The sequence below is a fragment of the Podarcis cretensis genome (assembly GCF_951804945.1).
Source record: "Podarcis cretensis genome assembly, chromosome: 12".
In the NCBI taxonomy this organism is placed as follows: Eukaryota; Metazoa; Chordata; class Lepidosauria; order Squamata; family Lacertidae; genus Podarcis; species Podarcis cretensis.
The window spans coordinates 27,808,696-27,822,436 of NC_137181.1; the positions used below are offsets into that span (position 1 = coordinate 27,808,696).

Below are 13,741 nucleotides of genomic sequence, written 5' to 3' on the forward strand. Positions count from 1 at the left end.
GCGGTTCGGCCCCTTGTTTTGTTTCCTGGCTCGGTTCAACTTTCACCCGCTTACCTCAGCCTTCCCAGAGCGCAGGACCAATGAGGGCGCGTTACCTGATTTAGCTCTACCGGATTGGTTGTTTTTGTGGGAGGGGGCGGGAGGAAGATGAGTGGCGTTTGGATTGTGCGACAGGGGAGGGAGGGCGAGGCGGGTGACGGGAAGATGGCGGCGGCCGGTGACCAGAGCGGCGGAGGCGAAGTCGGCGGCGTCTATCAGCACCACGCGCAGCAATCGATCTGTGCCTCGCGCGCCAAATATCGCGAGGGGCGCAGGCCACGCGCGGTGAAGGTAAAGCGGGGGCGGGGAGGACTTGGGCCCGCCTGCCTGCGTGTGTTTGCGCATCTCCCTCCCCCTTGTCTTCTCGCATCTTCCCTCTGGAAGGCGGTATGCTAACACAAACGACCGACAAAAATCAGTTGGAAACAGTGGGAGATCTCTAAACGGCTGCAGGCGATCTAGGGGGGGGTGTGTGCGTTGGGTTGACACCGCAAATAAAGCAAGGGATGGATCCTGAGAGAGAATGTCAACGAACCACGTTGACAGGAGGAAATGGCGTGCCGAATGAGACCGAATTCCCTTCAGCATCTTGTTGAAAGCAGTAATGCTTCTGAATACCAGTTGCTGGAAGCCACAGGAGGGGACGAGTGCTCTTTGTGATCGAATCCTGCGTGTGGGTTTCTCACAGGCATCTGGTTGGTCAACTGAACAGGTTGCTGGACCAGATGGGCCGCTGGCCAGATCCAGCAGGCTCTTGTTATTTTTGTATGTTTCTCCTAATGTCCAGCCGAATGCTCATGAGAGCCGTGAGAAAGGCATGTAGCTTTTCCTTTTCCAGTGACTGCTGTTTATTGATATACAATCGAATGACACGATTTATTTCGGTCACTGACCAGAGTGCTTATTGATATACAGTGCTGCCTCTGAGTGTGGAGGCTCCATTTAGCTTTCATGGCTATGAAGAAGACACCCATACAGCTGTTTTCTGTGAAATTGTCTGTTCCTTTTCAAGGGAATTAGGGGGTAATTCCAGCTCCCATAGATATAGATTGTGCTGGTGGTTGGCCACCTTCTGTAGTAGCCCCTACTTTGGAATTCTTAGTGTATAGCAAATAGTTTGCTTTATGAAAATACTTCTTTGCCAGAAGAGCGATTTGTTACTTGCAGTTTGGCTGTCTTTCTTTATAAGCAATTGTGTACTGATAGGATTATTTTCTTCAATTGTCAAATCTAAATTCAAGTATAGCTGATGCTGTTTCTCCCTACATAGATCATTCTATATCTGTATATGATGAATAAACTGTAGCAAATGCAGTCCTCCAAACTGAGGGGCATTTTAGGATTGGCATATATTTGTTGAGATGTTTTATTGCACAGTACTTTTAGGCTGAGGGTTGGATGTAAGCTCACTTCAGTGTTACATTTTCCTAGTATTCTAGGAACTCTCAACTGTAAGACATAACTAAATTATCCTGATTATGCATTCTTGCTTAAGAAAGTAAGTATTATCTTGGATCAGAAAAAGGTACAGCATTCTTTTCAAGAATCTCTGCATCAGATATCCATTGACATTCCCCCACTGTAACTTGCTTCAGGGGTGTTGCAAAAAATGCCACACACATGCACAAAAGTTAGAAGAACATAAGTGCCCTACTGGATTAAAGGTAAAGGACACCTGACAGTTAAGTCCAGTCGCGAACGACTCTGGGGTTGCAGCTCTCATCTCGCTTTACTGGCCGAGAGAGCTGACGTTTGTCCGCAGAGTTTTTCCGGGTCATGTGGCCAGCATGACTAAGCCGCTTCTGGCGAAGCCAGAGCAGCGCACGGAAACGCCATTTACCTTCCTGCCGGAGCGGTACCTATTTATCTCTTGAACTTTGGCATGCTTTTGAACTGCTAGGTTGACAGGAGCTGGGACCGAGCAACGGGAGCTCACCCCATTGCGGGGATTCAAAGCGCCGACCTTCCAATCGGCAAGCCCTAGGCTCAGTGGATTAGACCACAGCACCACCCACAGATTAGCCAAATCCTAAATAGTTCAGCATCCTGGCTGCTCCCCACAGTTGCCAACCAATTATGCCTATGGGAAGTCCAAAAGCAGCACATATGATCTATAAGGTGACATATAACCACCATGACCTTTGTAATTCTGTAGTTGGTGAAATATTTTCAATTTTTGGGTGAACAAGGGCTATCCTAAGGGTACTTACCAAGTAATTAATTTATTAAAATACCTATTTATTTACATCATTTGTATACTGACCAATAACTAACATTTGTTCAAATGTTATATAACCAGTTTAGGGTAGTAAATTGTAGTAAAAAAAATGAGACTTGTTCTTAATATCTTGGTCACAGTTGGCAACCAGTATTAAATGAACACGCTCTGCTTCTCCTGTATAGTGCTCATACTAATTGAGTTGCTTTACATTAGAGCTGTCTATGGATGATTGAGTTCAGAATAGTATAACACTTAAAAAGCATATTTTAACAAGCAAGTACTTGAGATTGTAACTGATACAAAAAGTATTAATGTGGCTATGGTTTTTCAGGTTTACACCATCAACTTAGAATCTCGATATTTGTTAATACAAGGTGTGCCTGCCCTGGGTGTTATGAAGGAATTAGTTGAGCAATTTGCATTGTATGGAACCATTGAAGAATATAACCCACTAGATGGCTATCCAGCAGAAGAGTTTACAGAAGTTTACCTGATCAAGTTCCAAAAAATACAGAGTGCAAGGTATTTTTCAAAAATAGCCCATCTTCCTTTCCCCCACGACCCATAGTAACTCAGTGTTGACTTTTTTGTTAAGTAATATTTGTGTGTAAGTTAAATGGATTTTTGTGATGCCATAACTGAACTTCATTTTAGGATCAAACAGACTTTAAAATGTTTGCTGCTGTAACTGGATAGTGTTTAATGTTTGACTTAACTTTCATCTTTGTTAGGATAGCCAAAAGAAAACTGGATGAACGGAGTTTCTTTGGCAGTTTGCTGCATGTGTGCTATGCTCCAGAATTTGAGACTCTACAGGAGACAAGAGAGAAACTACAAGACAGGAGGAAGTATATAGCAAAAGCAACTAGTAGTAAAGGTTTGTGTCTGTATACTTCTCTCAAAATTAAATGTCTTGGGTTTGTATGCTTAGTTAAATTGAATTCATTCTCTATTACTCCACATCCACCACAGTAGGCTGTGTTACAAGGAAAGAGTAGAGGCAAACAACATAACCAGTGCCAGAGATATATGCAGGATGCAATTTGAATAATAGTTTATTAAAACAATCCTATGCCTTTAACAGATGTATAAAGCTGTTAGACTACAAGCATACTAGCTACCAGTCTGACAGAACTATTGCTCAATTGTCATATATAAAATATGAAGGAAACCCTATCCACTGGCTACTTAGTCTAGTAGAAAAATGTTTTGACTCTCTTGTACTTAGCCATTATTACGATTTAATTTATATCCTACTCTTCCTCCTAAAGAGTGTAGGGTGGCAAGCACCAACTTTATAAAACAAACCTGGCTCTTTCATTGCGATTTGTTCCAGGGTAAACTCAGGGCCAAACTAATGTGATATTTAACACACCTTTGCATTTAACATGAACTTTTTTGAACTGTAAATTGGTGCCACATGCCTCTTCCCCCACAAGCAGGATTAAGTCCACAATAGGTTTGAGAGTTTAAACAGTTTTTCTCCTTGGGGTGTTTGTGGCGACACCTCTACTTTGGGAGGAACAGTTCAATTTTACCGATGAATTTTTTTGAGAATTAGCATAGTAGTAAAAACTAGTACTTGTCCTCTCTAAAATATGAACATGGAATTGTGCCTCCAGTGGCACAACAGGTCAGTGCATCTGGCTGTTAACCAGAAGGTTGGTGGTTTGAGCCCATCCAGGGTCGCTGTGAGCAGGATTTCTGCATTGCAGAGGGTTTAACTAAATGACCCTTGGGAACCCTTCCAACTCTTATGATTCTAATACAAATGTCAGTATTAAAGTCAAATTATTCCATTGTAGCACAGTTGTACTCAAAAGTATTTTTGTGTAAATATATTAGGTATTCAAAATGTTAATGGCTTGTTTTTTATGTTTAAGATCAACTGCAGGTAAAGAATTCCAGTACAAGTTTTCAGAAGGCTGTGCAGCTAGATGCTTCTGGATCTTGTACATCTCAGGCAGCCACTAGTAACTGGAATCAATCTGTATATCTTGGTGATCCTCAGCAATCATCCTACTATGAATTGCCACTGAGAAGTGTAGCATCTCCTTTAGGACAGCAATGTCAGAGTATGTTAGCAGCACCTCGGAATGTTAGTGACTGTGCTGAAGCGGCTGAGTGTTCAGGCCAGAGGACGCTAATGGCTCAGGGCTTGCAGCAAGGAGTTCACAATACATTAACCCACTGCAACCCGCAAAGAAAGGTTCCTTGTACTAATGGACTTGGCAGATTTATGCCTCGAACAACTCAGCTGCAGGAACGAAAGAGGAGACGAGATGAAGACAACAAACTTGCCCTTTTTGGAAAAGACATTAATAGTGAAGAAATAATTATTGGTCCAAGGTTACCAGAAACACCTAAAATAGACATGGAGGATGAGTCATTGAACACCTCAGCAAACTTGATTCGTAATAAACTAAAGGAGGTATGCTATATTTTCGAAATATGTGGTCTGTAGTTCTGAAATTGGATAGTAGTTGTTTATTTAAGGTGATAAGCTGCTCTTCTATGTCTTATGTTGATTTCTTAAGCATAGCTACATGGGAGAGGAATGAAGGACAAAGGTGCCTCATATTCTTCTTGCATTAGAGAACTTTCATTTAAATGTTAATACCGTGCAGCTTAAGGGAAGGTTTGTAAAGTTGACTATTTGTGTTTATGGCTGTAGATTGGTCTAAAAATTATTAGCAAAAACAATGTTTCTTCGTATCCTAGGGGACCTTCTGTATTTTGGTTCTAAAAATAATTAGTGACACAATTTGTAGGGTGAAATGTAAATCGAGAAATAGCTGCAAGTCATTAGAAAATTTGCTTATTTGACTCCCTGCTGTACAGCTAGTTCAGTTAACTGTCTGAAAGATCTAGCTAGAGTAACTGTTTAATGAATAGTTAAAATGTACTAAGTTTGGTTTCTTCTTTCCATATTAGGTTGTGGTTCCTGTTCAGACTCCAGTTCAAACTCCAGATCTACCTGGTGGAATATTAGTGAATAGTCAAGCAAAGCCAACATTAAAGCAAAGAAGACGAATATAGTTCTTACTAGAAAGTATGGCTTGATCTGGCAGAATTAAAGTATTTTTGTACATTTTATTTAATAAACTTAGCAATTATGCTGAAATTCAACTAAAATGTACGTTGTTCCATTGTTTTTGTAGTCCTTATGAATGTATTGCTTCACACGAGTGTAGACACATCAAAATATTTTGCATTAATGTCTTAGTGGTTTTTCTAGCAAGTATATTGAAATGAAGGCATTATGAAAATAGAGGAAAAGGTATAGAGAGAAATATTTCTGACTTGCCTTTACTTAAAAAGATTAATGGTCTCCTTTTCAAGGACATTCACATAGTATAAGTCATATGTAGAGCTACAGATCGGGACTATCTTGGAATGCTTGTGATTCAAAGGCCATTCTACACTGTAAAGTAAAATGAGAATGTTTTTTAAAATAAGTATTTAATATATGATTAGTCTTATACAATATAAAATACCTCTGAAGCTTAAATCATTAACACTATACTTTAACAGTAATTTTTTAATACTTTCCTCTTATATCAAGGAATCTTTATTATGCATTTATTGTGCATGCCCCAGTGGGATTTCTGCTCCTTCCAATGTGAACAGCAAACTCCCATGTCGTATCACAACTTGTTCTCGAGGCTCCCATCAGTTTAAAAAAAACAGTTTTTTCGTATTACAGTGGTACCTCTGGTTGCAAATGGGATCTGTTCTGGAGCCCCGTTCGCAACATGAGCAGAACGCAACCCATGTCTGCGGGTCGCGATTTGCTGCTTCTGCGCATGTGCGTGACGGCATTTTGAGCGTCTGCACATGTTTCGAGCGGCGAAACCCGGAAGTAACCCATTCCATTACTTCTGGGTCATTGTGGGACGCAACGTGAAAAGATGTAACCTGAACCAAACGTAACAAGAGGCATGACTGTACTTGGGAGTTTCTGGGCTTGTGTTTCTCAAAACACCCATACCAAACTTCTTTCTATCCTGATTTTTCACACTTAAAAAATATATATATATATATTGTATTTTGAAATGTAGCTCTATGCCATGGCCAAGTATGACTCCCAAGGCACCTAAATAGAAAGGCGTTAACAGTGTTTGCAAACTGTTTAACAGTTTGTAGAAATATGAACATGTTCTTCAGGCTCCATACAACTTCCTCTGGGACAGCATTTATTTTTATCTAAGTACAGTGTGGTATTTTGGGCGGGAAATTGGAGGTATTTGTGTTTCTTTTGAATCACTTTGCCCAGAGGTCAGCAGTAGTCCCAAACTGCAAACTTGGTTCTTTGGGGGGAGTGCAACCCTATCAAGAACTATTTGTAGATTTCCATCCATGGTGGTTAGCGTCCCACCCTCAACGCCTCTGAGAATCATTGTCACCACAGCTACATTCCACCTATGTCAAACCTGGTCAGCCAAACCACCCAGAATGACACTGTGGTTTATGATATTGCAAGCCTCTGAGGTTGCAGAGAACTGATAAAGCTGTGTCCCCCCCCTCCCCCCTATATTCAGAAGAACGAAGGCTGTTCTTCCCAAAACCAGGAAGAAAAACTATTTGGAATGGATCTAAATAACCAGCGTTATCCAATACTGCCTGGAGTTGTCCAGCTGTCATATGCACCACCACCTTGCCCAAGAATAGAATATTTAAAACAAGGTGGTAGTTCTCCCAAGAAAATTGGCTATTTAAAAGGGGATCCTACTAGTGTGTCTTCAAGGGCAGCAGGAACCAAATCATCTCAAGGAGATATTCACTACCTCTACAAACCCAGTGCATGTCTGGCGGATTTCAATAACCAGGAAAGGCAACAATCAAGCAAATGCCTAATAAACAGTTTCTCCAAGCAGATTGTATCAGCATATTGCACAAGCTGAAAAGTATCCGTAACAACATGACTAGGCAGCCCACAAACTTCACCTGCCTCTGATTGTATCAACTCTGGCATTTATAGATTTCATAAATACCTTTATATCAGGTAAGCATGGTCCAAATGCTTCCAAAAGGAGGTTTTCATCTCTCACAGCGTTTTCGAAATCCGCATAAGAGAGTTTGCCGTCATGGTCATAGTCCTGCAAAAGCAGGTATTTTTAGTTAATTCAGTTGCATTTAGGATGCACATACATTTAACTGAGAGTAAGCCTCATTGAACCCAATGGGCTTACTTTGAGTAGAGATACAAATGAACTGTCAGCTTGCTAGCATAGTATAATGAAATGCTTTTGGCTACTATTGTATATGTTTCCCTGCCTTGCTGATGCCTTTAGAAGTACTTTGCTCCTATTCTTGCAAGCACTTTAACCTGGTATTGCCAGTTAGTATACTCAGGAGATGGTCTGCTGAATTATCTTTTTAGGTATTCTTGGAGAGATTGAATCAATTTGTGCTTCTTTTTCGTCTGTAAAAATGTGGGTGCAGAGCTTCTCTTACCATAAACCAATAGTTCATATGAGCACATTATAGATACAAGCACAAAAGCTACAAAAGCATGAGAAACTATATATTTACATTACAATACTTGCCATTTTCTTCAAAGTTATTTCTACTAAATCTTTAATTCCTTCATCAGGATCTTCTTCCGATGGCTGCTTTAGCAGGCTGTTCTTCAGCATATGAAACATTTCCTCCCGTGAAATATATCCATCACTGTTCATGTCATAGACCTCAAAACAATCTTTGGAAAGGACAAATGATTTAATGTAAAGCAGGCATACATATCAAATAAAGCACTTTTACATAATGAGAGAGCTTAGCTGATACTAAATTATATATAAAGTAAGTAAACCAAGAACTGCTCTGTTGAAGCCAATTTTTAAACATTTTGTGGAATTCCCCCTCCCCCAAATAAGATGCTGCATATTTATAGTCAAATATCATAACCCTAGGGGACGCAGGTGGCGCTGTGGGTTAAAGCCTCAGCGCCTAGGACTTGCCGTTCGAAAGGTCGGCGGTTCGAATCCTTGCGGCGGAGTGCGCTCCCGCTGCTCGGTCCCAGCGCCTGCCAACCTAGCAGTTCGAAAGCACCTCCGGGTGCAAGTAGATAAATAGGGACCGCTTACCAGCGGGAAGGTAAACGGCGTTTCTGTGTGCGGCTCTGGCTCGCCAGAGCAGCGATGTCACGCTGGCCACGTGACCCGGAAGTGTCTCCGGACAGCGCTGGCCCCTGGCCTCTTAAGTGAGATGGGCGCACAACCCCAGAGTCTGTCAAGACTGGCCCGTACGGGCAGGGGTACCTTTACCTTTACTATCATAACCCTAACCCTAACCCTATATTGGCTTTAAATCAACCTAACTCTATACACTCCCAAGCTAGACACTTACTTCCTGTTTATTCATACATTTACTTTTCTTTTTCATTTCCTGCAGGACCACCTACCTTTTGTGAAATATATGTGTGTGTGTGAATATGAAGTGAATCCTAAGACTGATAACAGGAAACATTTTATCTATGTGCCTTATATATTCAGACACAATACCAGATTTTGGAAAGCAAATTCTTTGAAAACAAACTCAGTATTACGGTAGACTGGCCATTCCCAAAATGATATATACTCTATAGTAGTGCAGGCAGTGTAGTTTGTGATAGAATACATGACAGCAAGTATTTTGTAAAAACAGTTGCAGAAGGAGTGGCTATAAGAGAGGCCTTCTCATTCTTATCTAAAGGATCTAAACTACAAACTAGGATGGTTCATAAGATCTGGGTTCACAGTCAGGGAATTTTGTAGTGTAGGAATTAAACAGAGAAGATATGGGTTCAATTCTCTATTCAAAAACAAAATGTCTCAATATTTCCCCCCATTGATTTAAAGGATTGATTCTTATTGTTTTGTTGTACTGTGTTCTCTTGAAAAATTGTTATGATGCAAATAACAACATTGTGAAGCAATGTTGGTTCACAGCTGGAAAATGGATCATCATATAAACTAAATTAAACTTAGGGCCTGTCCTAAGTTTAATTTGGCCTCATCTACTTACAGGGTTTTCAACAGTAAAAGCACAAGACTGATGAACCACATATGCCACCTGAGCACTTTAAAGAAAGGGAGGATAAAAATGTAGTAAAATAAGTGATGAAACATTCCTAATTTTAAAAGTAAATCGCTCGCATACTTTAGCAATACACTTGTCATTTAAACTGTCTTAGATTTTAAGACTAGCGTAAAAACCTGCTAATGGTACGGAAACCTTACATTTTATTTTTTCCTCCAGTGTCCCCCGAAGAAATATTGATAAACCTTCTACCCATTCTGTTACACTGACACAGCTGTCATTGTCTTTATCAAAAGCACGGAACACTGAAAGAAGAAAAGTTATGGTATATTTCAAAATACTGTAAATTATTTGCAGCAAAGTAATCGCTCACCCAATGTATTTGTGTCTTACAAACTATATGGTTCAAATACACAAGAATTCCTTTAGAAATTTCAAAACAATTCTTCATCCACAAGTTCTTTGGACCCAGAGGAACTTTAGATTTGTAGCTCTCAAAAAAACAGCTTCGCCTTTCATATAGCTACTTGTATTTGAAAGGGAGAGGTTTTTCAAAAGCAGCTTCTGATGTGGCATACAGAGGAGGGGAGGGGGTCTTTCGTTCAAAAGAAAAACAAATCCTACAGGGCCCGTGACCTCTTTGTAAACCTAAAGTAGCATTTGGATCCAAGTCGTAATGCTGGAACAATTCTGTGTCACCAAGTGGGAGTTTTAAAAACACAGTTATGTAATTTAGTAACCATAGCTTCTGATGACATTTTAACAGATGTAGTGTACTTTACACTTTAACTGCTACTCATCTAAATTGCCTCATTAGAGCAACAGAAATGTACTTGTCATGCTACACAATGCTGCACAGAGCAAGGACTTAGACAAACACTGACTACTGCTCAAAATGAGTTATGTGTCTAATGCAAATGTCTTCACCATTCTATGCCAATAAACTGATATTGGGGGAAGATTGCTACTCTGAACAGACATTTTTAGCAAACTAGAAAAAGCTGAATTATTGCAAGTTAATGTTTGGAGAAACAGTTAAGAACTATAACTTGAAGCAATTGTTCTTGAGCTTGCATTTCCATCCTTCCATTTCTTTTTCTTTGTGTGCCATATCTTTTTGAATTGTGAGGTTTGGCTTAGTACCAATTTCTTTTAAATAGCTCTTATGGTTTTGTTGGCTAAAGGGCAGGGTATAAATGCCTTATGCTGCTGGCAACCATCTGTCTCAGGATGCAATGGAGGAATGTGCCTTTGGAGGTAAAGTCAAACTGTTGGAAGGTTACAGTGCCCGCTGTGGCTATAGAGACCATTACGGGAGAGACACTGTCCAGAAAGATCAACTCCTCTCTTCCCTCCTCGTCAAACTAGACTCAAAATAAGTTAGAATATTCTTTGTAATCCTAATTGTTGTGGGGGTGGGGAATGTGCATGCGAGTGGCAGTGGAGCATGCAAGCATGCACAATTGCAGTGAATGTGAAGCATGTGTGCATCAATGACTGCAGTGTATGTTGTGCCCACAATAGCTTCTCAGACTCCCAAATGTTCCCCCACTGTCCCAAAAAGGATGGCGGTCCCTGAGCTACATAGCAACTTGTATAGCAATACTTGTATTGGTGCCATTTTTCAGTTGCTCAAAAACCACATTATAAATGGCAAACACAAACAGTACTCCCAGTACCTACCTATTACTCATGCGTATTCATGGGCTGTTATTAGTAACAAACAGTAAAGCATTTAATGTAATATCAGAACAATTATTATCATGTGTCCTATCGATGTTGTGAATAACTATAGGGTACTGGAATAGAAATGTTTTCAAAACTATGCAAGATGCTATTTTAATAGATGTTTTACATATATCACAATTTTGCAAGAATTTATGTAATCTCACCTCTGTCCATAATCATGTCATCTGTCATACCAAATGTGACATGCAGGATATTTCGAAATGAGTTACGATCCAAACCAACAGCAGCATGCCGGTCACTGGGTTCCACCCCCAAGTTGTTGAAAAGCTTTATGAGACATTCCACTTCAAATTTATTGACTTTGAAATAAAATAGAAGTTATGGCAATAAGTGAGTGGTAAAAAATGAAAAATCTCCACAATATTTATGTTCTGGTATGCTTTCCCCAGGAAGTCTTGTCTAGGGTAGAATCCTTTTGGCATCAGATACAGACCTTTTTATTGGCTCAGGCCTCTTTGACATTGCAGATCTTTCTGAGTAGGCATGTCTAGGATTGTGCTGTATATCTTCATAACAACAGTACATTTATTGAAATGGGTTCAGTCACAACCTGGTCTTTAATATGGTTTTGAAATTTAGTTACATCTCTTGGGTAGCTGCAATGTGGCAGACAAATATTTTTTTATACACACACAAAAACAATTCTACCCCCCTTTCCCTCCCAAAGGAGATATTGAAAGCAGCTAACAAAGCATAACAAAAACCCCACAATACCTCTTAAAACACTAAATATATGCCAAACACAATCTAAGAGGGGGAAAAACAGCATTAAAAATAGGGGTTAAAAATAGGGATCTCAGAGCCAAAAGATAAAAAAGCCATAAAACCGAAAGCTTGTTTAAAAAGAAAAGGCTTCAGACACCAGGGGAATTGAGCTGAAAGAGAAATAGGATCTAACCTTGCAAGACAAGACATTCTGCCTACAGGGCACTGTGTTGTCACCGAACGCACCTCAAAAAGCAAGAGAGCACATTCACCTGGGAGGAGACCCATGTTGATATGGCGACAAATTAAAAAGAACAGCACACAATGGGCACTGGAAAACATGGGCTCCTCTGAGCAACCAAAGGAATACACTGGATTTCTAGCTCGATGGTGGAATCCTGTGCATGTCTACTAAGAAGTTATCAATGGGGAAAACACCCAAGGTAGAATTGCAACCTGAAAAAGAAATTTTGGGGTTGCTGCCTTTCTCAGGAGTTGCTGAAACTGGGTTCCCAGCCAATGTTGAGGGCCATATCATACGCTGCTAAAAATATGTGTGGACCTTGGGCGCCCCGTGTATGCTTTCATTATTGCATTTCTACGCTGCCTTCCTCTGTGGAGGTCAGCGGGGCCCTGCTTTATCCGCTCAACAACACCCCTGTGGGGTAGGTTAGGTCATGCGAGCTACCTCACAGGGCGCACCCACGAACACGCGTGTCAACCCGGGGCTCCCTGGTGGTCTCGCTCCGACGCCTGAACGACTGACCGCGTGAAAAAAGCGTAAGGGCAAATGTTGCGAGGACAGCCATTTTTTTAATTATTTTTTTGGCGGGAGTGGGGAAGGGAAGGCCCGCCTGCCACTCACAGTGCCTCGCGGTTCTGCACAGAGACTCGGCGAGCTTCTGCTGCTTCTTCCTGTTCATCTCGGGTCTCCTCGGGCGACCGCGGACGCCACAAGTCGCCAAGCGGTGGCCGTGGCAACTGAGGCTCCGCCCGGCCGGCCGCTCCCGACGCGGGAGGCGCAATGGAAGGCGGCGGGCGCTCCCGACCCTCTTTGCCAGACCCTTTTAAGGCTCTTTAGGCTGGCAACGTTTGCCGCCCTGGGGCTCGCCCTTCCCTGTCACTCTGCTCTTTGTTTATGGCGTTTTTAGGGTCCGAAGTGAACCAAGGAGGAATAGCCCGAGGGAAGGAAACTCAGGGCGGAAGGCGGGCTGCTTGCCCGGTTTGGTTACCGTGGGGACCATGGACACTGAATAAAAGAAACTGGAGGAGGGAGAATATATGGGACGGCATATATAGCGCCAGACCGACATCCCCGCCCCAGACCCTCGTTACCCGCCCCACTGATTTGTATGGGGCTAGGATTAAGCTGTAATTAAGACAAAAAAGAGAGCAAATAACTTCTTTGTCCTTGGAGCCAGCTCCTCCCACCATTCTTTCTACTTGGCTGCTGACAAAATGCTACATGTTTCAATGATGCTTTCATGTGCAGGGATCCCTAGGTCCAAATTCTCACCTGTAACAATTCATTTTCCACCGATATCTAAAGCTGGTGTGAGCCTAGGTGCAACACAGCATGATGTTGGCCAGATGTGTTGGGCTCGTTTTTAGTTTGCAGGTTTTGGGAACGCACCTTTCAGCATAGAGTCTAGAACTGTGGTTCCCAAGGTGGGGCGCACACCCCACAGGACCGCAAGTTGATTTTAAAGGGGGGCAATTAGAGAATGAGTTATTAACAGTGAATGGCCTTTTAGGCGTTCTCTATGTGAACAGGACTTCACTGTCTGAATAATAAGAATTATATGTCACACGGGAGGGGGGGGTGCGCTTCAGGATTTTAGAGATGCTTAGGTGGGGCATGGCCAAAAAAAGGTTAGGAACCACTGGTCTAGAATCTCTGTTCAAGGGCATTACAATTAATTCAAGATTTTGGTCGGGTTAGGGTTAGGGTTAGGGTTACTCAATCTCAGGGCTGGTCCCTATGGAGAGGCAAATTTATATAGCTCA

At 41.6% G+C, this 13,741-nt stretch overlaps 2 protein-coding genes across 3 annotated transcripts; one reads left to right on the forward strand and one right to left on the reverse strand.

Annotated features, from left to right (window-relative positions):
* Positions 1-168: 168 nt before the first annotated feature.
* RBM48 (RNA binding motif protein 48) lies at positions 169-5,395 on the forward strand. Of its 2 annotated transcripts, none has more exons than XM_079948456.1 (5): positions 169-330; positions 2,592-2,782; positions 2,992-3,137; positions 4,144-4,691; positions 5,195-5,395. In XM_079948456.1, exons 1-5 carry the CDS (start codon positions 205-207, stop codon positions 5,297-5,299), a joined length of 1,116 nt encoding a protein of 371 aa, XP_079804582.1. In that variant the 5' UTR covers positions 169-204; the 3' UTR covers positions 5,300-5,395. The 2 variants fall into 2 exon arrangements, with proteins under 2 accessions (XP_079804582.1, XP_079804583.1); XM_079948457.1 differs by having other exon boundaries at positions 170-330; positions 2,635-2,782.
* On the reverse strand, positions 5,334-12,772 carry CLXN (calaxin). Its single transcript, XM_079948475.1, has 6 exons — positions 12,600-12,772; positions 11,173-11,328; positions 9,481-9,585; positions 7,810-7,961; positions 7,255-7,359; positions 5,334-5,684 (listed from the first exon to the last, which is right to left on the reverse strand). The coding sequence occupies exons 1-6, from the start codon at positions 12,655-12,657 to the stop codon at positions 5,634-5,636; spliced, it is 627 nt and encodes a 208-aa protein (XP_079804601.1). The 5' UTR covers positions 12,658-12,772; the 3' UTR covers positions 5,334-5,633.
* Between the last annotated feature and the right edge of the window lie 969 nt (positions 12,773-13,741).

Excerpts from the sequence above, each read along its gene's own strand:
- RBM48 (XM_079948456.1), top strand. The coding sequence starts at position 205 with ATGGCGGCGGCCGGTGACCAGAGCGGCGGAGGCGAAGTCGGCGGCGTC. Across the intron at positions 331-2,591 it reads GCAGGCCACGCGCGGTGAAG|GTTTACACCATCAACTTAGA; the intron begins GTAAAGCGGGGG and ends ATGGTTTTTCAG. Across the intron at positions 2,783-2,991 it reads CAAAAAATACAGAGTGCAAG|GATAGCCAAAAGAAAACTGG; the intron begins GTATTTTTCAAA and ends CATCTTTGTTAG.
- CLXN (XM_079948475.1), bottom strand. The coding sequence starts at position 12,657 with ATGAACAGGAAGAAGCAGCAGAAGCTCGCCGAGTCTCTGTGCAGAACC. Across the intron at positions 11,329-12,599 it reads GTGCAGAACCGCGAGGCACT|TCAATAAATTTGAAGTGGAA; the intron begins GTGAGTGGCAGG and ends TTTATTTCAAAG. Across the intron at positions 7,360-7,809 it reads AAATAACTTTGAAGAAAATG|GACTATGACCATGACGGCAA; the intron begins GCAAGTATTGTA and ends CTGCTTTTGCAG.